At 36.4% G+C, this 20,463-nt stretch overlaps 3 protein-coding genes across 3 annotated transcripts; all 3 read left to right on the top strand.

Annotated features, from left to right (window-relative positions):
- The first annotated feature begins 868 nt into the window (after positions 1-868).
- LOC132050107 (serine hydroxymethyltransferase 7-like) lies at positions 869-1,304 on the top strand. Its single transcript, XM_059441165.1, has 2 exons — positions 869-975; positions 1,063-1,304. Exons 1-2 carry the CDS (start codon positions 927-929, stop codon positions 1,278-1,280), a joined length of 267 nt encoding a protein of 88 aa, XP_059297148.1. The 5' UTR covers positions 869-926; the 3' UTR covers positions 1,281-1,304.
- Positions 1,305-12,138: 10,834 nt separating this feature from the next.
- LOC132051072 (uncharacterized) lies at positions 12,139-16,917 on the top strand. The gene is made up of 4 exons (XM_059442368.1): positions 12,139-12,356; positions 14,992-15,391; positions 15,787-15,892; positions 16,526-16,917. The coding sequence occupies exons 2-4, from the start codon at positions 15,017-15,019 to the stop codon at positions 16,537-16,539; spliced, it is 495 nt and encodes a 164-aa protein (XP_059298351.1). The 5' UTR covers positions 12,139-12,356; positions 14,992-15,016; the 3' UTR covers positions 16,540-16,917.
- LOC132048804 (protein ANTAGONIST OF LIKE HETEROCHROMATIN PROTEIN 1-like) lies at positions 13,354-14,545 on the top strand. Its single transcript, XM_059439487.1, has 3 exons — positions 13,354-13,691; positions 13,778-13,994; positions 14,097-14,545. The coding sequence occupies exons 1-3, from the start codon at positions 13,404-13,406 to the stop codon at positions 14,543-14,545; spliced, it is 954 nt and encodes a 317-aa protein (XP_059295470.1). The 5' UTR covers positions 13,354-13,403.
- Positions 16,918-20,463: the final 3,546 nt, after the last annotated feature.

The raw sequence follows: 20,463 nt of genomic DNA, 5'->3' as shown, positions 1-20,463 counted from the left end.
AGTTATATGGGACGACGGAGGACAATCTCCATTAATGTTGTTGGGGGGCAGCAAATCTGCCACACATCTCTTACCTGCGAGGCCTTGATGCCTAGAGGAACATGAATGCTTGTCATTTATTCTGTCTCTCTTCTGAACTTGAACGCATTGGTTTTTGACTTGATTCAATTGTGAAGATGGCAATGGAAAATGTGTTTTTTTTTTTAATTAGTTTGAAGAGTCCCCATCAGTCCTTTATGGAATGGCTGGTCTCTTTAATATGGCTTGGACAATCCTCACCTCTTGAGCTAGCTTTGGGATTGAGTTGAGCTCAAGATCCATAACAATTAGTAACCGAATAAACATGTGGTGTCCACTGATTTGTTTTTGTGCATTTTGCTACTGCTTGAACTTGATACAGCACATAGAGTTCAACACATTCGATTGTTTAAGCTTCTAATTGTAAGTATTTGGCTAGGCTTCTAATTGTAAGTTTCAACAGAATATAGTCGGAATTTGATACCAGTAATTGTCTTGCACTTGAGATGGTAGTCAGATGAAAAGGGAGGTGGAGATCAATGTACCAAACCAACCTAATTTTTAATAATACTAGTATGTGATGTTTGAGCACTATTTTATGGGTATACTGGACATTTAGTCCTGGAAAATAGGTATCTCAACTACAGTATTAATTAGGTGTAAATTTAACTTGTGCACTTCTAGAATAAGTGATTAATGGGTTTAGTGCACTTGCATAATGATGGAACCTCTTCCTGCAATCTTCTTGCCTTCTGATTATGGGATAGGTCTCTCTCATGGAACTGCAATTGCAGTTGCTTAATTTTCAAAATTTGCCACTGTTATATTGATCATTATACTAATATATTTTTGTAGGTAAGAATTTCGAAAAGGTCTGTGAGTTGTGTCACATCACTGTCAACAAAGTGATGATCTTTGATGATAATGGAAGTATGACCCCAGGAGGTTTGAGGATAGGTAAGCCTGTTGATGCTGAGTTGCATACATCAACTTTCAGGAGTTGAAAAGCCCTTTATGTAATTTCTTTTGTTGCTCTGGCTGCAGGGACCCCTGCTATGACAACAAGAGGCTGCCAAGAGAATGATTTTGAAATGATAGCAGATTTCCTCCTTAAAGCAGCACAGATTGCTAGTTCAGTACAGAAAGATCATGGAAGGCTTGCAAAGGCTTTCTTGAAGGACCTTGAGAACAACAATGACATTATTGAGCTACGGACACGTGTTGAAAATTTTGCTTCATTGTTTGCAATGCCTGGATTTTAGTATAGTCAAGCTGGAGGAATTCTGGCGGAGGAGAACCACTTTCTTGTTTTTGTCGACTGGCAACTCACTCTCATTTCTTGTCTAAACAATTTACTTGGACTACTATAACGTCCAGTTGAGCCTTTTCCACTCCACCAACCTTACTCAAGACATGCCATTTCAGGTGACATGACAATTTGACATTGGCCACACTTTTGAGTGTTTAGCTGAGGTTTTGGTACAGGAAATAGCGTACCGCAGGAAGACAAGAATTCTTCTGTTTTATTTATTTTGGCATATTGTCCTAGTTCGGCATATTGTCCTAGTTCGTGCATTATCCTTCTTCGTACCTATGGTACTACACAGCAAGTATTATTATTGGATTGAAGATATACATATTCTGTTATTTTTCTCGATTAAGAGGTTACAACGTCTAATGTACGTTACATCCCCCATCCCACCGAACGAAATGCCCCCAAAAAAATCATTTTAAACCAAAATACCCCAACAACAAAAAAAATGTTACAAAACTATCTTTAGCGCAGTATTTTACTGCGCTAAAGCACTTAACCGTAACGGCCCCGTTAAGTATTTTAGCGCGATATTTCTGCTTGTGCTATAGGAATTTCTCTACTTTATAGCGCGTTAAAATGCGTTATAGGACTCAACATTAAACTATCGGGTTCCACCTTCAATCCCTCCGGTGGCAAAAAAAAAAAGTTGAAAAATGCCATTGGAGGCGAAACCGAGTGGTCCCCACATCCAAAAATGTCGTTTTCTATTAAATTTCGTCGAGAAAGTTTAGATTCTCGGTATATTCAAGTCAAGGAGCAAGATTTTAAGTTCGAATTTTGGGAAAAAGCGGCGTACAACTCGATTAAAATAACTCTACAAAAAATCTTCGATTAAAGTTTTCTACTATGAACTTTTGTTATTATTTTGTTATATACATTATGTTCTAAGCATGCTTAACATTTGACCCTTGCTATTTTCCAAAAAAAAAAAAAGACAATTTTTTTTTTCTTGTTCGGACTGGGCAGTGGCTTTTGCTACTGTTCCAATTTTTTTTTTTTTAATTCATTATTTGTTAGATGTTTATGAATTGCTAATTTGTAAATGTTTATGAATTGTTAATTTGTTATATGTTTATGAGTTGTTAATTTGTTAATTATTTTATGAATTGTTAATGAATTATTATTTTGTTAATTGATTATTTATTAAATATTGATTATGAATTTATTAGTTGTTAAATATTATTTATGAATTGAAAGAAGTCGATTGGTAATGAATTATTATTTTGTTAACACTTTGTTTGGATGATTGTTATGTATTGTTTCATAATGTATCGTATTGTGTTGTATTGTATAGGACCAAATCAGTGATTACATAAAATACGATCTTTCGTCGTTACATAACAATAAAATTAAAGTAACAATGAAAGCAAACATTGTATTTAAACTAATAACATAATATAATACAATAGGTAACAACCATCCAAACAAGTTGTAAATGATTATGAATTGTTAATATATATTATTTTAAAAGCATGAATATATATGTTAAATAAAAATTATCTAAAAAAGAATAGTTAAAGTTCTTCTTTTCATAAATACATAAGTTAACGAAAAAAAATGTAAAGTTTGTAGAAAAATATGTGGTCGACGAATATACTCTTTTAGTCTAATTTTATCATAGTTGTGTTGGCTATTTGGTCAACTAAAAATATATCACATATTCAAAATAGAGTTCTAAACAAATATTCTACTTTGAATTTCGATTCCCAAACTAATTAACTTAAAAGTCTTTGCCATCATATAATTCAAAAGTAATTAACTTAAAAGTCTTTGCCATCACATATGTGTCCTTACTATCACATATTAAATTTACTCAATATCCCATGTTAATTATTCACAAGATATAATACTACATAATTCACATATTCCCTACAAATTATTAATTAGTTAATATAATTTATCTTTCATTTCAAGAATAATGACTAATTTAGTTTTGTACGAGACCGGACTCTTTCATGGATCCGAATGTTCTCCCCGGCCGATGTTCCCCGGGCCCTATGATCACCGGGACGATGATCACCGAGGGCCGCATTGTTCACCGGGGGCCGGCGATAGATCAGTATTGTCTTTGCAAGGCAATCATAGGTCAGAGTTATTATGGGCCGGTATTATAGGGATATCTACAAGGCTCCGTGCCCGTAGGCTGCAGAGAGCGTGGACTCTTTTACGCAAGCACCCTCCATACCCTCGCGTCTTGGAGATATTGTTTCGAGGCGGCATCTACCGTTGCGTGTCCGTTAGTCGGGTACAGCATGATTGGGTGCTCATCACGGCCATGGTTGAGCGGTGGAGGCCAGAGATACATACCTTCCATCTTCGCATTGGTGAGGCCACGATTACACTTCAGGATGTGGAGGTCCTTTTTGGATTGCGGGTAGATGGAAAGCCACTATACACTCGGTACGAGCCTCTTCCTGGTCAGACGTGGGCGACAGAGTTGACTAGGCTCACTCACTTCGTGCCTGATGCCGAGGGCTAGATTTCGGGACAGAGTCAAGTTAAGATTAGTGCACTCTGCACTTATTTGGAGGGTCTGGATCCGGTTGTGGACGGCACCCCGCAGGACGATATTGATCGTCATGCCCGTTTGTACCTGCTTATTATATTCGGGGGCATCTTGTTCCCGAACTAATCTGATGCCTTTGTCAGTTTACGTTATTTGGTTTTCTTGGAGCATCTGGACCACTTGGGAGACTACAGCTGGGGCGGTGCTGTTTTGGCGTATCTTTACAGATGCCTGTGCCGAGCGTCTATTGGTGTTGTCAGAGATGTGTGTGGATTTTTTGCTCTTCTCCAGGTAATATTTTAAGTGTGCGTTCCTTTAATGTAGACAAACCTCTTGAAACGACGACTAAAAAATCGTATTTTCTAATATCGCTTACAGTTATGGGCGTGGGAGAGGATCTTGCCTTTCGGCCATACCTAGGCATCACCTCGATATTGACATGCCTTATGCGAGGAGGTGGACGGCGGGTTTTGACCGGGATGTGGATATGCACCACAGTATTCTTCCATTCCGGGACCAGCTTGATCACATGACGGACGATGCGGTAAAACTATTTAACTTTACATTATTAATTTAATTAAACGTCTTTTCTATTTGGTGATCCGATTCGTATTTATATGTTATGCGATTATTTATATGGACGTACGTACGTGACTATATATTAGATAGTTTGCCGGCCTTTTGCGGGGCGAGGTCGGGGGTTTGGAGGTCGGGGTATCCATTGATACACACGGACATCGTAGAGGACCACGTGCCCGAGCGTGTCTTACGACGGTTTGAGCATACACATAGTATACCCCCGACGTCGTCAGTGCGAGCTCGACACTACCGGCGAGACGATTGGCCGCCGTTGATGATGATTTTCTAGCTTTCATGGATGTCCGGCTCTACCGTTGGGAGAACGAGGTTGGGGACTTTAGCGGTGGTCGGCCATTTGACTTCCATTGAGGATTACATGCGCTGGTATCATCAGATCACATGCCGATTGATCGGTAGCCCAGCTTTGCGTCCCCCTAAGGATGTAGGATACTCAGCACTCGCGGGGCAGTACGAGGCATTGGTAAGTTTATCGTATTTAGATTTATTTAATTGCATTAATTGTTACGTTTTAAAAAATAACTTTTTTTTTACTGTTGAACACAAATGCAGCTGGTGGCCGTACAACGTTTATGCAACTTGGGGTTAGAGCATATGCCTTACCTTGGGCTTGCGTCGGAGATGGTACGGATATCCGAGGATAGTATCCGTGGCGGGGGAGAGATTAGGCGCGGGGAGGGCTGTTCCGTAGGGCGAGTATCGAGCGGCGCCGGGGAGGAGGACCGGGTGCTCCCAGAGGAGGAGGCCGTGCCGGCAGAGGACGCCGTGCGCATAGAGGACGCGGTGCGGCTGCTAGAGGACCTGGTGGTGGAGGACACCATCTGGTAGATGAGGCAGATGAAGTCGATCCCATTCCAGAGGGCGATCCCGGTCTAGTCCATCCGCACCGTTCCGGGCGGGGGGTGGCGACTCACACTGGGACTCACCTACGTTTACGTCGGCGCTCTTACTTGCCGAGATACCGGGTCTTCATCACGGTAGGGAGCCGTAATGCATACATGGAGGAGCATGATAACGTTGATTGGGCGGCGTTACGCGCTTCATTAGCTGATGAGCGGCCTGTGAGGAATTTAGATGGAGCGAAGATTCTTGACTTCGATAAGTTTTTGATCCCGGTTAGTATTTAAAATACTTATTTGTTCATTTAAATTATTTATTTTAAATATATATGTTACTCATTATTTAGTAATATTTTATATTTTAGGATTCGGCGCGTCCCGGTCCACGAGAGCCACCCACTCAGGCGTTTTCTCATGGGTCTGTCGAGCCAGCGGTGTCTTTCCATGTGACTGTCGAGCCACAGGTAAGTTTTTTATTAAAATTTATTTTATTCAATATAAGGTCAATATTTAATATACATATTTGATTATTTAAAATACTTATTTTAAATATGTATGTTACTTATTATTTCGTTTTTTTTCATATTTTAGGATTCGGCGCCAGTGGATCCACAAGAGCAACCCATTCGGGAGCATTCTCATCGCCCCTGCCGAGGCGTAGATGTCTTCTCATGAGACTACGGGCGTATGTAAGTTTTTTTACTTAAAATTAATTTTATTCGATATAAGATAAATATTTATTTAATTTTTATAATCTTTACTTGGACTTCGAACAACATCTCGTCTAGGAGACTACCTCATATTAACCACCAGACCCATCTCAGGAGCCTACAGATCCATCTCAAGAGCCTACTCAGGCGCCCATTGACACACAGGTTTGATTATTCAACAAATGTTAATGTATTCAATATAAATAAAAAATGGTACTAATATTTATATACTTTTCAGTTTCATCCTTAGGCGCCTGCGGTGGCGACTCCCGACGAGGAAGAGTCCGAGTTTCCAGACCCAGATCATGATGAGGTTCTGCCCGTTCTAGCGGGACCAGAAGCACATTCTAGTCAAGGGCGTACGGGACAGAGGAAGAGGATATGATCATGACTTGGAGTGCCCGGTTATTAAGAGGAAAAAGGGTGATCGAGACGATGGCGAAGGCGGTGGGGATGGTATGAGCCTTAGGCCTAGGGATAGTTTCTGGCATACTACATGTGGAATCCATCCTCGATAGTGTATATACATTAGTGTTGTACAATTTATCGTAAATATTATATATTTTTTGCATATTTATAAATATTATTTTAGTCTTTATTATTGTTTATAGTTTCACATCCTAATTGATAATAAAAAAAAAGTGACACATTCGAAATAAAGTTAAGCATTAATTTAAAAATAAGACGAAATCCTAAAAGATAAATAACGTAAAGCTAATGACTACAAGTCTTCAAACAAAAAAGAACTTCGAGCATTTTTCAATCACTAAAACTACAATTCAAAGTTTTGCGTATTCTTGATGTATTGAGCCTATCTTATTAATTATACAAATATAAGTAAGGTTCTATATAAAATATTGAAGTTCCGGAGTCTCAAAGTATGATTAATATATGACTAAACTACGTAAAAAGGAGTGGAAATGTAATAAGAGGCTGTTTTTGAAAAATGGTGGTGTTCTATAGCGCAGTATTTTACTGCGCCTATAGGTGAGAGAAAAATTCCTTTAGTAATTTTGTAATTTTTTTTTTGTTGAGTATTTTGATTCAAAATGTTTTTTTTTTTTTAGTCATTTTGATTCCGGACTCCATCTCTGGGGCCAATAGAAGATAGAACTGAAAATGCAAGAGGAAAGAGGAAAAAAAAAGTTCCAGTACACTCTGTTAATCCAGGTGGTATTTGAGGTACAGGTGATTAGAGTCTAGGAAAAAGGCTCAAATATATCCCTTTATTTTATTTTATTAACCAATCTTATCCTTCGTTAGTGATAGTAAATAAAAATAACTCTGTCATCTACAAAGTTTATACATGTACCCTTAATTGAATGAAAAATCTCAAATTTCACAAAATTACCCGATTTCAATTAAAATTATCCAACCTACCTTTTTAACCCGAACCGTGACTTTTCCGGTCGCCATCTCTCCCTCACTATTGCTTGCTCCACATCCATCACTGACGGGGAGCTCATGAGCTCTAGCAATCTCCAGCCACTATTTCTCACCGGAAACCACCATTACCAACAGTGAGGGACTTTAACAACAAAAACGAATCGCTATCATCTTCTTACCTTTTTCCTTCTAAAATCGAAAATCGCAGACACATAACTTAACTACTATTATCTACAGATTTTTGTTATACTTTGTGAAAAAAAAAAAGAACGAAGAAGAAAGTACTTGAAAGGTTCTCTTATCTGGGGAATCAAGAAAGAAAAAAGCAACGAATCTCTGCAAAACTCGAAACCCCATCAAGCATCTCTTCCTATTCCTTCTTTTATCTCTGAATATATACACTAAGCGTGTATTGAAACCTCCAGATGAGAATTTTCATTTTCTTGATTCTGTTTACTTTCGCCTTTGGACTTGAAAATTTCAATACTTTCGCCTTTGGCATGAAAATTTCAATACCCATGTGCTTGATAGGCCATTAATTGTTGAGTTCCCCGAAAATAATGAACCCCAATTGAAGGAAAGTGCCATTGATGAGCTTCAGTTAGAGTGTACAAGTTGGAGATTTGCTGTGGAGGCTAATAATTTAAGCACATGGAAGACAATTCCAGAGGAATGTGCTGATTATGTGAGGCAATACATTAATTGTTAAAGTCAGGTAATGGTGTTTTCCGGTGAGAAACAGTGGCTGGATATCGCCGGAGCTCCGGTCTCACGAGCTCGCCGGCAGTGATGGATGTGGAGCAAGCAATAGTGAGGGAGAAGAGATATGGCTGGAAGGTTAAAAAGGCGGGTTGGGTAATTATAATTGAAATCGGATAATTTTATGAGATTTGGGATTTTCCATCAAATCAGAGGTACAGGTGTAAACATTGTAGACGACAGGTTATTTTCATTCACTATAACTAATGGAGGATAAAGTTAACTAATAAAATAAAATACAACGGCATATTTGACCCTTTTCCCTAGAATCCATTACTGACTGGTGCTTTAATCTTTTTACCTTTAGAAGAATGTCACCTCTACCATCTGGAGTTTATTAAGATTGAGAGTTGTTTTTAGCATTAGCTATAAATATTCAAAGAATTACTTATTGAAGAAGATAAAAGCACAATGTAATATGTAAAGTGGTGCTCTTTGTATTTAAGCTTCTTATGCAGTGGCTTCTCATTATATAGCCGCACCTGTTGTCATCTATGTATTATTAACTAGTTGCAGGAGGCCCGTGCTAAGCTCGGGTCTAAATTCAAGATTTAAAAATAGTACGTAAAGTTTATCAAATCAGTATAATTTAGGTCACATTTATCTATTATATAATTAATTTAATGTAATTATAAGTTAAATATATCTTATTGATAAGTTTTCATAATTATTAAAGTTTCTTAGTCATAAAATTGGAAAAATTTTAAAGAAAAAATTATTTATGAGGAAGTAAATTTGGTAGAAAACTTAGCAAATATCAAAGGGGCGCAAGTGATTCGATATTCTATAAACATGATAATTACAATCGGGCAAAGATCATTTCGTATTTTTATGATTTTGTGAGAATGTGATTTTTATTTATAGATAGAAATAGATATCTTTTAATATTAATTAATTTTCAGTCATTTATTTATGTTTCAAGGCTTTATGTTAGTTAAATGTGGGTTTTAACCTTACTTTTAGACAAAATTAAAAAAAAAAAAAAAAGACCTAAATTCATTAAAATGAGACTCAAGAATCAATTTAGCTCTTCATATATACTTTATGCTTGAAAGGATTAGTTTTTAATTAATCAAACAAGAGATTATGAATTTGAATGGTAATGCTACCTTCATCTTCAACACTATACAACACCATCCAATAATTTTTACTATTTGTAGTTATAAGCACATGCAATCTCGCTTAAGAAGCAAAATTTTAGAGGAACATATGATATGGTGTTTTACCCGTCTAAGGACAAATAATTTAAAAGGTATTTCCCCCGGTTCATATTATATGGTGTTTTTAGCTTAGACACACCCTTTAAGAAATCACTCAACTCTAAAAAGTAAGAAGTATTTTTACTAAATTAATCCTTAATTAAATACTATCAATTTAATATTACTTTTTGCTTTTGTAATAATTCACTTATCGAAATAAAGGTAAATTTGAAAAAAATAAAATAATACATGCTTGATTATATAAATAATTATTTATTTTAAACTAAATATAAAAGTTAAAACACCATACATAGTATGAATCAAAGGGATAAACTAATAAGCAGCAAGAAGAGATTTTGAAAAAGTTACAACACACCAATATAAAAGCTCATGTGGAAATGGTATTCATTTGTAAACATTTTTTTTGTGCGGAGTGCCCTTGAAATGCACTGGTCTCTAATTTTTGTCCCTCAAATTGGTGGTCTTTAATTTTTGGCCCTTTTGCCTAATACCATGAGGTCTGGGGTTTGAATCCCTCGGTGAAAAAAAAAAATATATATATATATATATATATATATATATATATATATATATATATATATAATTTTGCAAGGTAGAGTTTTGTAGCAAAGTTAGGTCTATTCGGGCCAAAATTAGGCCTTAATGCAGAGTTTTGGCATGCCTGAAGGCCTCAAAACTCTTCGATCGGCGGTAGTTTGACTCAAACTCTGTCTGATTAGGTAGAGTTTGACTGCAAACTCTACCTTAAGGTAGAGTTTCAAACTCAGCCTGAAGGTAGCAAAACTCTGCCTTGCGAATTCAAACTCTACCTTTCAAATTTTTTTAAAACTTTTGACTGAGCGGGAGTTCGAACTCGAAATCAAGGGGTTCTAACGAAGGGCAAAAATTAAAGACCACCAATTTAATGGGCAAAAATTAAATATCACCCCAGAATAAGGGCATTCATGCAAATTGCCCATTGATAAATGAGACAAAAATAAGCAAATGAAAATATGTATGGACCATTGAAAGTAACGACGTGTAAGAATTCTATAAGATGAAGTGAGGATGTGAGGACAACAAAACCCTCACTATCCTCACTTATATTAAGTAGTAATATGAGTTGGATTCCACAATACCTATACCTAAACAATGTCAGCATGCGAGTCCTAGTGGCTAGGGATTGCATCTTCCAACTTCAACTTCTGCTCAACTCCTTGTTGCTCTCTATCATCCCACCTCAAGCTGGATGTTGATGATAAAATTCTAAGCTTGCTCCGGGGTCATTTGGACTTTTGTCCCTATTTTGTCTTTGGTCTTTAATTTTTGCCACTCAAGACAAACAACTTTTTTGGCGGTGCATAAGTTAATGTGTTCGCATCATAATATCCAACAAGTTATGTCGGCGCCATTAAAGAACTTATGCCCTGCTCCCGTTAGTCATAAGTTTGATTTTGAAGGGCAAAAATCATAGATGAGCCCATTTGAAGGACAAACCGTGCAATTTCTTTCTTGCTCTGGAGAAACTGGAATTATTGCTTCGACAAGGCCTTCACAAAAAATTTAGCCACTTGTGTCAAGGACGGGACATATTTTGTAATCACTGCTGCAGCAGAAACCTTCTCGCGAACAAAGTGATAGTCTAATTCAACATGTTCTTTACAAGCATGAAGAATCCCTTGTGAGGTGCAGCGCACTAATGTTGTCAGAATAAAGCACATGAGGGGAATTGAGAGAGATGCCAAGATGCTACAGTAGATGGAGAATTTACGTTATTTCAGTTGTGAGAGAAGCTAGAGCACGATACCCAGCTTCAGCACTGGATTTGACGATAGTGTGTTGTTTCTTAAGCGACCTAGAAATGCCACAAAAGATGACACAAAGTCCGGTTGTAGATCGCACAACCTGCCCAGTCGGCGTTGGAGAAGCGAACTACGCGCGATGATGACTGGGACGTGATGCAAAGACTAAGGGTGACATAGGGGACGGGTCAGCCCGATCTCGTCCCGATTCTGGCCCAGGCTTGCGTAGGGGGGTAGGGGGACTGGGGAGAAATCTCGGTCTGACCCGATCCCGTCCGGTCCAGTAGAATTTTTTTCCCTTAAATTCTAGCCGTTGAGGTGGGGGCCCCAATAGCTACTAGCCGTTTGTAGCCCCTCCCACACCGACAAAACAGCCCCTACCTCCCCACCACCACCTCCCCCCCCCCGCGCGGCCGCCGAACTTTAATTTATCCCTTATCTTTTAATTTATTACACTTTGACCCAAATTCTAAACTATAAATACCCCCATTCTAATTTATTTTCACACAATTCTCTCTCTCTCTCTCTCTCTGTATCTCTCTCTAATATTTGCTAATCATCTTTCAGTTAATTATTATTAGTATTATTTTGGTGAATTGGGCAATATTTGGAGCAACTTTCAAACTTCAATTTTAAGTCTCAATTTCAATGTTTACGGTTACGCCTGCTTTTACACAGACGTTTGGTACACTCGTTCCATCCTTTATTTATTTAATTTGCATCTTTTATTTCAATTAATTTTCATACTTTAATTTATTAGTCTTCCAAAAAATTGTCGAGTTTTCTCCCTAACTTTATAAGTAATAAAGGTGGTCGTGGTAGTAGTAGTAGTAAGCCTCAACGTGGTAGCTATGGTAAAATTAAACTTAGTGGTCGTTTGGTAGAGGGTATTAGATAGGATATCTTTGGTACTAAATTTTTGGGTTAAATTAGTACCATGTTTGGTTTGAGTCATTAATTAGTATTGGTACAAAATTATACCATAAATTGGGATAGTATTATCCCCTTTTCTAGTTGGTATTACTAATACCGGTACTAATATATGTTGGGATAACTTTTCCAAATGACCATCTTGCCCCTTAACCTGTTTCATATATACGTCTGTTCCAGAAATTTCTTTCTCATCTTCACTTCTCCCACCAGAGCTTTGGGCACTCAGCTATGGGAGTGGGAGATTGATACTCCAAGAAATCCAACATATTGATACTCCAAGAAATCCATCTCTGTAAGTTTGTCCTTTTATTTTCTTCTCCTTTTCTGTTACTTTACCATGTATCTACTATCATAAAAAAAAAATCCTTTACCATTCTACTTACAAATTGATAAGTTTTTTGTATCACAAGAAATCTTGTCCCTTCTACTTCATGTTTTCCTCCTCTTTTTTTTTTTTTTTTTTTTTTTTTTACTTTCCTCTTCTTGGAAATTTTTATTTTTTATTATTTTTTTTTTAATTTTGTATGTTTATTGATCATTGAATAAAGTAGCAGGTCTTATTTTTTAGTTTCTCTCAGGAGTAACACCATGTTAAATCTGAGTTCCTCTTAGATTTCTTCGGTTGTATTCCTCTTATCAGTACTAATGTGAAGAAATGGTTAAACTTTTTTGAAAATGAGAGGAAGATTCACATTTTGTAATCACTAATGTTGGGGTTTGGATTTTTGTTGTACTGGTTTTGATTTTTTGAAGCTTCGAATTTTTTAATGTTATTTTTATGTTACTAATGGAGATTTAGCGGGATATTGACGTTTTTTTACCTTCTTTTGATGTAATGATTCAACTAGAACTATTGTGTTTATAGATGACTATACTATTTCTAATTGTCACCAGTTATAAAAGAGGACCGTATTGCGGTGAAAAACGTAACTCTTTTGTGAAACTTATTTGGTCTAGTGACCGATGGTGACAATGGTGAAATTTATTTGTACATGAGAAGAAAACAAGAACTCGGTTTTATATTATGTAATATCTATGTTTCAGTATATATACTCAGTTTAATAATGATTTTGCAATTTTTAAATGACAAATAGGTGTCTATGGATCCTTAACAATTGTGCGATGTCGAATGCTTTATCATCCTTGAGGAGATTATGGTGCATTCATATGTTGTCTTTATTTGTCTTTTTATGGCTATTTACAACATAATTTTAATAAGACAATCTAGAAATAGACGGGTCACTCGATATAGCACAAAAGTGCTAGAATTCCTAAAATCATGTCTCATCTAAATTCTATTAGTCGTGACAGTGATATTGTATGTATTGATAAGCTTAGGATGGATAGAAATTCCTTTCACATTTTAGCTTCTTTAGCCACGAATATTGGAGGATTGACAGACACTAACAATATGTCAAGCACTGAAAAGCTAGCAATGTTCTTAAATATTTTGGCTCATCACGAGAAGAACAGGTCTATCAAAGTTGATTATATTAGATCGGGGTGGAGTGTAAGTCAAGCCTTTAATGAATGTCTAAGAGCAATTCTCAAACTAACTCCATTATTACTTGTTAGTCCTAATCCAGTGGCCGAAGATGAGACTGATGATCGATGGAAATGGTTTAAGGTAGGTAGATTTCAATATAACATTTGATTTACTATAGAAAGATTTAAAACATTATCATGTAAGTATTTTGTTACTTTATTTTATAGGGTTGTCTAGGTGCATTGGATGGTACTTACATTCCCATTAGAGTTCGAACTATAGATAAGCCAAGATACAGGACACGGAAAGGAGATATAGCAACTAATGTCTTGGGGGTTTGTGATAGAAATCTTAACTTTACTTATGTCTTACCTGGTTGGGAGGGATCAGCCGCTGATGGTCGTGTATTGCGAGATCTTTGTTGTACGAAGGAATGGTTTGAAAGTACCCGAGGGTATGCTTTATACAAAAAGACTTGTCTATTCTTATTACCTCAAAAATAGAATAGTATTTTAAAGTAATTATATTATTATTTATATTTTTTAGGCAATTATTATTTATGTGACGGAGGATATACAAATGGAAATGGTTTTCTGTCCCCTTATCGAGGATATAGATACTGGCTAAGGGATTGGCAAGGTGACAATCCACCACCTCAATGCCGAGAAGAGCTGTTTAATATGAAGCATGCTAGGGCACGCAATGTTATTGAAAGAGCATTTGGTGTACTGAAAGGACGTTGGGGAATTCTTAGAAGTCCTTCGTGGTACTCGGTTAAGATTCATACTAGAATCATTAGTGCATGCTGTTTGTTACACAATTTCATTCGAAGAGAGATGGAAGTTGATCCGTTAGACACGGAAACAGAATTCAACATGGAGCATCAACATGAACCTGAACATGGAAATATTGATACCGTTGAACCATCCGATGAGTGGACCACTTGGAGGGATGAGCTAGCTCAGTCTATGTGGAATGAGAGATCTAGCAATTAGTCTTTGTAATTTTTAAGTTATGCTGTCATTTTGTGGTGCTTGTACACTTTTGGTTTGGTTTTCGTCCATTGGAAGATGTAGTAGCTAGTGATATTTTGTGAAGACAAATAGTGAATCTTTTTGTATGTCTTACATTGCTGTTTGTGGAGACAACTCCCCTTAATGTATATCTAATAATATCTTTTTGAAGACAAGTAGTGAATCTTTACGCATGTTTTTACTTCTTTTCTTAATATAAGCAGTGTATCTATGAGTTAGTCTCACATTATTAGTTTTCCTGAACAATTTAGTTGTATATTTTTTTTTTTTTTGGTGATGGATAAAATATTTATAAGTGAGTCATAAGTTAGTAAGTGACTTCACATCTTCTTGTTAAGGTTCTTAATTATTTAATTGCAAATAGCAAAATACTTGCTCATTTCTTGCTAAGTTGTTTATTTGATCAGCTTTGGTCAAGATCATATTGACAGAATGAGTAATCACACATCATCTTCTAACCAAGCATCAAAAAGGTTGAGCCGAGCAACACCTCAGAGCCGAAGGTCATGGACACTAGAAGAAGAACGCACTCTTATTGATGGTTTAAAGGATTTGTGTGTCAAGGGTTGGAAAGCGGATAATGGCACCTTTAGGCCCGGATACATGACGGAATTGGAGCTTTATTTAAACAAAATCCATCCTAACTGTGGATTGAAATCTCAACCACATATTAATTCTAAAATGAAAACATGGAAGAAGGATTACGGGACTATAGCTTTATTAAAAAGTCGTAGTGGTTTGGGCTTTCAATATGGTGAAGGAAGAATTATAGTTGATGATCCAAGCAAATGGGATGAGTTTGTTAAGGTAATGAAAATTTTATTTTCTGCTCATCGAATATGTTGTTAATAAAGTTTCTTAACATGTGATTTCTATTGCATATGCCAAGTAAAAGAGAGATATGGCTTTAGTAGTTTGGCTCTTTACTATGCTTGTCCTCAAATTTTAAAGTCACTAACTTAATTAAAGGAAGTAATATTGTTTTATGTCAAGACTACTGCCTTAGCTATATGTTAGGATTGTGAACTTGACTAACTTAACTAAAGGAAGTAATATTGTTTTATGTCAAGACTATAATATCATGTCTATTCTTGGACTTATTCCTTTTGCTGCATCAATTTGTATGGTTTGTGGTATTAATTTGTATACTTATAAAGTACGTATGTTGATTGAATATGTTGCTTTATCCTATTTTATTATAGGCTGATCCAAATGCCAAAGGAATGCAAAACAAGACATGGCCATTGTTCGAGGATTGGGAAGAAATATTTGGAAAAGATAGAGCAACGGGAGAGTTTGCAGAAGGGCCGGAAGATGCTTTTGAGGAAATTGTTAGGAGCCAAGGTCAAGGAGTTTCTAATGACATGAGATTAGGATTTCTTATTGAAGTTAATGATGAAGATGATGAAGAAGATGCTAGACATGAACCTGATGTAGCCCCTGGAGAAGCGGAAAATGCTCATAGACCTAGTAGAGCTTCTCAAAGTGCAGATAGAGCTTCTGAAAGTGTAAATCCCGAACACCAACAAAACCAACAACAAGGTAAAAATACTAGAAGCTCCTCTTCTAATGTCAATGATAAAGAGAAAAGCAAAAAAGGAAAAAGAACCGTTGAAGATGTTAACGAGATAGCTTTAAGGGATTTAGTTGATGTTATGAAGGAATTTACAACAAATCACGGCAAAACAATGGGTGCTTTAATTGACATGTTTGGGGCGCGTGATGAATCTGAAATTCGTGGAAAAGTTTTAGATATCCTTTCATCCCCTGCTTATCAAGAGTTGTATAGTCCAGATCAACAAATCAAAGCATCAATGGGGCTTACTTCTGATGTTAGAAAAATGGATTTGTTCTTACGAATGGGTGAACTCCAACGTCAAAACATTGTGTGGATGATTGTCAATGACATGTTTCCAAGTATATGAATATGATTGTAAGGGCTGGCCATGGGTTGATATTTTTGCTAAATTGACAACCTTCAAAAGGGTTAATGATTGTATCTGTTTTTGAAGCCTCAGCTCTATAAACTTGATATGTAGTCGGGAAGAGCATGAGGATGTAGATGTCAATGTTATATGTGTGGATGGTTGTCAATGATAGGTTTCCAAGTACATAATATGATTGTACGGGCTGGCCATGGGTTGATAATTTTTGATAAATTCATGATCTTCAAAAGGTTTAATGGTTGTATTATATTTTGATGCCTCCGCTCTATAAACTTGATATGTGACGGAGAAGAGCATGAGGATGCAAATGTAAATATTATATATGAATGCTAATCATGTATTTTGAACTTTTCTTATGGTATGGTAATTTGTGTATGTTTCTACAAATCTTAGTTTCAGTTTCTACACTCATTTTTGTACAGTTTCTGCATCATTTCTGCATCATTTTTTCACAGTTTCTGCATTTTTTGGTTTCAGTTTTTGCATTTTTTTGCACAGTTTCTGCATCATTTACAGTTTCTGCATTTTCTGCATCATTTTTGCACAGTTTCTGCATTTTCTGCTTCATTTTTGCACAGTTTCTGCATTTTTGGCTTCAGTTTTTGCATTTTTCTGCACAGTTTCTGCATCATTTTTGCACAGTTTCTGCATTTTTTGGCTTCAGTTTTTGCATTTTTCTGCACAGTTTCTGCATCATTTCTGCACAGTTTCTGCATCATTCACAGTTTCTGCATTTCCTGCATCATTTTTGCACAGTTTCTGCATTTTCTGCATCATTTTTACACAGTTTCTGCATCATTTTTGCACGGTTTCTGCATTTTTGACTTCAGTTTTTGCATTTTTGAAAATGAAAATTTTCAGCATTTTCTCAACAGATTATTTTTGCACGGTTTCTGCATTTTTTGGCTTGCTTTTGCATTTTTCTACAGTTTTAGATCATTTTGCACAGTTATTGCATTTTTGCATCATTTTTGCACAGATTTTCGCATTTTTTGGCTTCGCTTTTGCATTTTTTGCATAATTTCTGCATTTTCTATGCATCATTTTTGCAGCTTTTATGCACAATTTTTGCATTTACAACACCTAGTTTCGCCTTGACTTTTTTTTGGTTTCTAGGCAACCAATGTACTAGCTTGAGTGACTAACCAAAGTTGTAAGAAGAAAAAAAATGAAAACAAACTAGTGAGAGTTCATTATAATGGGTAATTTATAACCTATGCACCAAGTTGGATCTCTTGTATGTTTTTGCACTTATGCACAATAAGCCATTGGAATATCAAGGTTAAAATTGGAAATGAAAACTTTATCTAGGTTTATCCAACTTCAAACCAAACACATGCTTTGAATTATACATGGTATATCCCATCTTTAATCCAATAAACCAAACAAAGGACTAGTACTAAATAATCCAGGAATTATTTAGTCCCAGGACTATAATCCCAGCATAAATTTGTCCACGTACCAAACGACCACTTAGAGTTAGAAAAAATACGGAAGACTTTACTCATGTTGATGAAATTGAATTTCAGAAAAAATACGGAAGACTTTACTCATGTTGATGAAACTGAATTTCATCGCTCCCACCACCCCCCCCCCCCCAAAAAAAAAAAAAAAAAAACCATCACCATCGATTTTCATGATCCTAATCCCAATGAATCTAGAGGTAATGTCTGAATTAGAAAGACCTTATGGTAATGTTGATTTAGATGAATTTGAAAATGATGAACTAGAAGAAGAAGAGAAATTAGATTTAGAAGAAACACCTACTAATTCCGTTACCGAAGCTCCAACTTAGACAATATCTCAGTCTGGAGCTAGTCTTCCCCGTAAACCTCCTACTCGAGGTAAGATTAAGGTGGAATGTTCTAGAACTAGTGTAGTATGGATATTGATGACTTATAATGAAGATAAAAAGCTGCCCTTTGTCACAAATGTAAAAATTGGTATAAGCACGGATCCGGCGGACAGGTGATTTAGGGAGACACTTGAAAAAATGTGTTGCATAGCCATGCTTTTTAGCTCGAATAGAAGTGGGTCTTGACCCGGATCCTAGCGGCACCATTGCTGGTATCGCTCCTACTGGATTCGCTGGGGTTCTAATATGGTTCAATAAACTTTAAATCCTTCTAACCCCGTTGTCACAAAAATTACATATAATAAAGATATAGATCGCGAAGAATTAGCTAAAATGGTCGCGGTCTGTCGTGTCCCTTTTGTTTTCCATCTAACCCCGATTTTGTGCATTATATTCAAGCTATGTATAACCCTGATTTTAAAGGAATTCCTAGATCTACTGTTAGAGCAGATGTTTTTAAATTTCAAAGTGATTATTGTCAGTATATGCGTTGCATGTTTTATCACTTAGATACTAAAGTGTCTATCACTTCTGATATAGGCCATAGTGTTAATGGCAATGATTATTTATGTAATACAGCACACTGAATTGATCATAACTGGAATTTGCAAAAATGTATACTTGGTTATAAATATATTGATGAGAATAAAACCAGTTCTTATATAAGCTCAAATGTTCAAGAAATTTTGCAATTATTTGATCTTCTAGATAAATTGACAACACTTCTTAGGCATAACATGAGCGGAATATAACGTGAATGCATGATGAGCCTTTATAAAACATGAGATGTCATAATAATTTAATGAAACACTTGTTTAAGTCATGAATGCGGAATAACATGAATAAGCCAAAATGGCTATACAACTCCGAATGTCGACATAACATAACCGACTTGTCTAGTCTATGAAACCTCTATCATGAGTCTGACTGGAAAACATACTTACTGGGACAAGGCCCCCAAGTATACCTTAGATGCATAACTAATCATAAAATAAAGAGTTGACTAAACCCCGAATGAGATGGGGCTCACCAATAAGCCGATACGATTGTTGTCTGCGAGCGAGATGTGTGTCGTCCCGTATATCGTATGCTGCATCGTGAAATGCGCAGCCCCCGGCAATAAAAGGGGACGTCGGCACATTGAATGTCTTGGTATGTAAAGCAACCGAATGAAATAACATGGGACATGAAATAACATGATAAGAAGCGAAACCGAAAACACGGACATGAACATGAGCATGAGTATAAGCATGGATACATATATAGATATAACATACGTAAAACATGATAAGTAGGGAGAGCATTTCATAAACCGACCATGTGATATCACCACGTGGGTACGTGGAGTACGGTACCTCGCCGGACCCGAGAGCCCCCATACCTTGCCGGGGTATGAGGTGGTATCGTGCACGATGGATCCATTCGGTGTAAAATTAAGGTATCGTCCTAGCGGCGGAGCGATCCTTTTCCTACGGTGGCTACGTAGTTTCGAGCTATCCGAGCCTTCTCGGTAATTCGTGCAACTCCCAAAAACATGAACATGATATAATTGGCTAAGAAGCCCATGATTTTCGTGAATTAACTTGTACTTGTCTTGTAATCATGATTTCACGAAATAACTTGTAAACATGGTTTCATGAAATAACTTGTAAACATGGTTTCATGAAATAACTTGTAAACATGATTTCATAAAATAATTTGTAAGCATGGTTTCATGAAGTAACTTGTATTTAGAGAGTATGTATCTTGTATCATAGCATGAAAGTAATTATGTACTACATTTGCATGAAAACTTGTAGATATGTAGGATATTCATGAAACAATCATTCTTAGTCAAAAACATGCATGCAAGAACCCATGGAATACAAGATATGGGTTTTCATAGATTACGGACGGATTCTCAATAATCATAAAGAAATATTAAGAACACAATGATGGAATTATAACAATTCATACATAATATAATCATGGACATGGACCTAGGGTTATCATGAGCATGGTATTGAAACCCTAGTTTTGTATTGAAACCCTAGTTTAGTAGAGAAATCATAATTTTATGGATTTTGAGGCGTGGGGAA

The sequence above is a fragment of the Lycium ferocissimum genome, chromosome 3 (genome assembly GCF_029784015.1).
Source record: "Lycium ferocissimum isolate CSIRO_LF1 chromosome 3, AGI_CSIRO_Lferr_CH_V1, whole genome shotgun sequence".
Lineage (NCBI taxonomy): Eukaryota > Viridiplantae > Streptophyta > Magnoliopsida > Solanales > Solanaceae > Lycium > Lycium ferocissimum.
The sequence above is the reverse complement of the archived record's forward strand: the minus strand, read 5'-3'. Positions and strand labels throughout refer to the sequence as shown.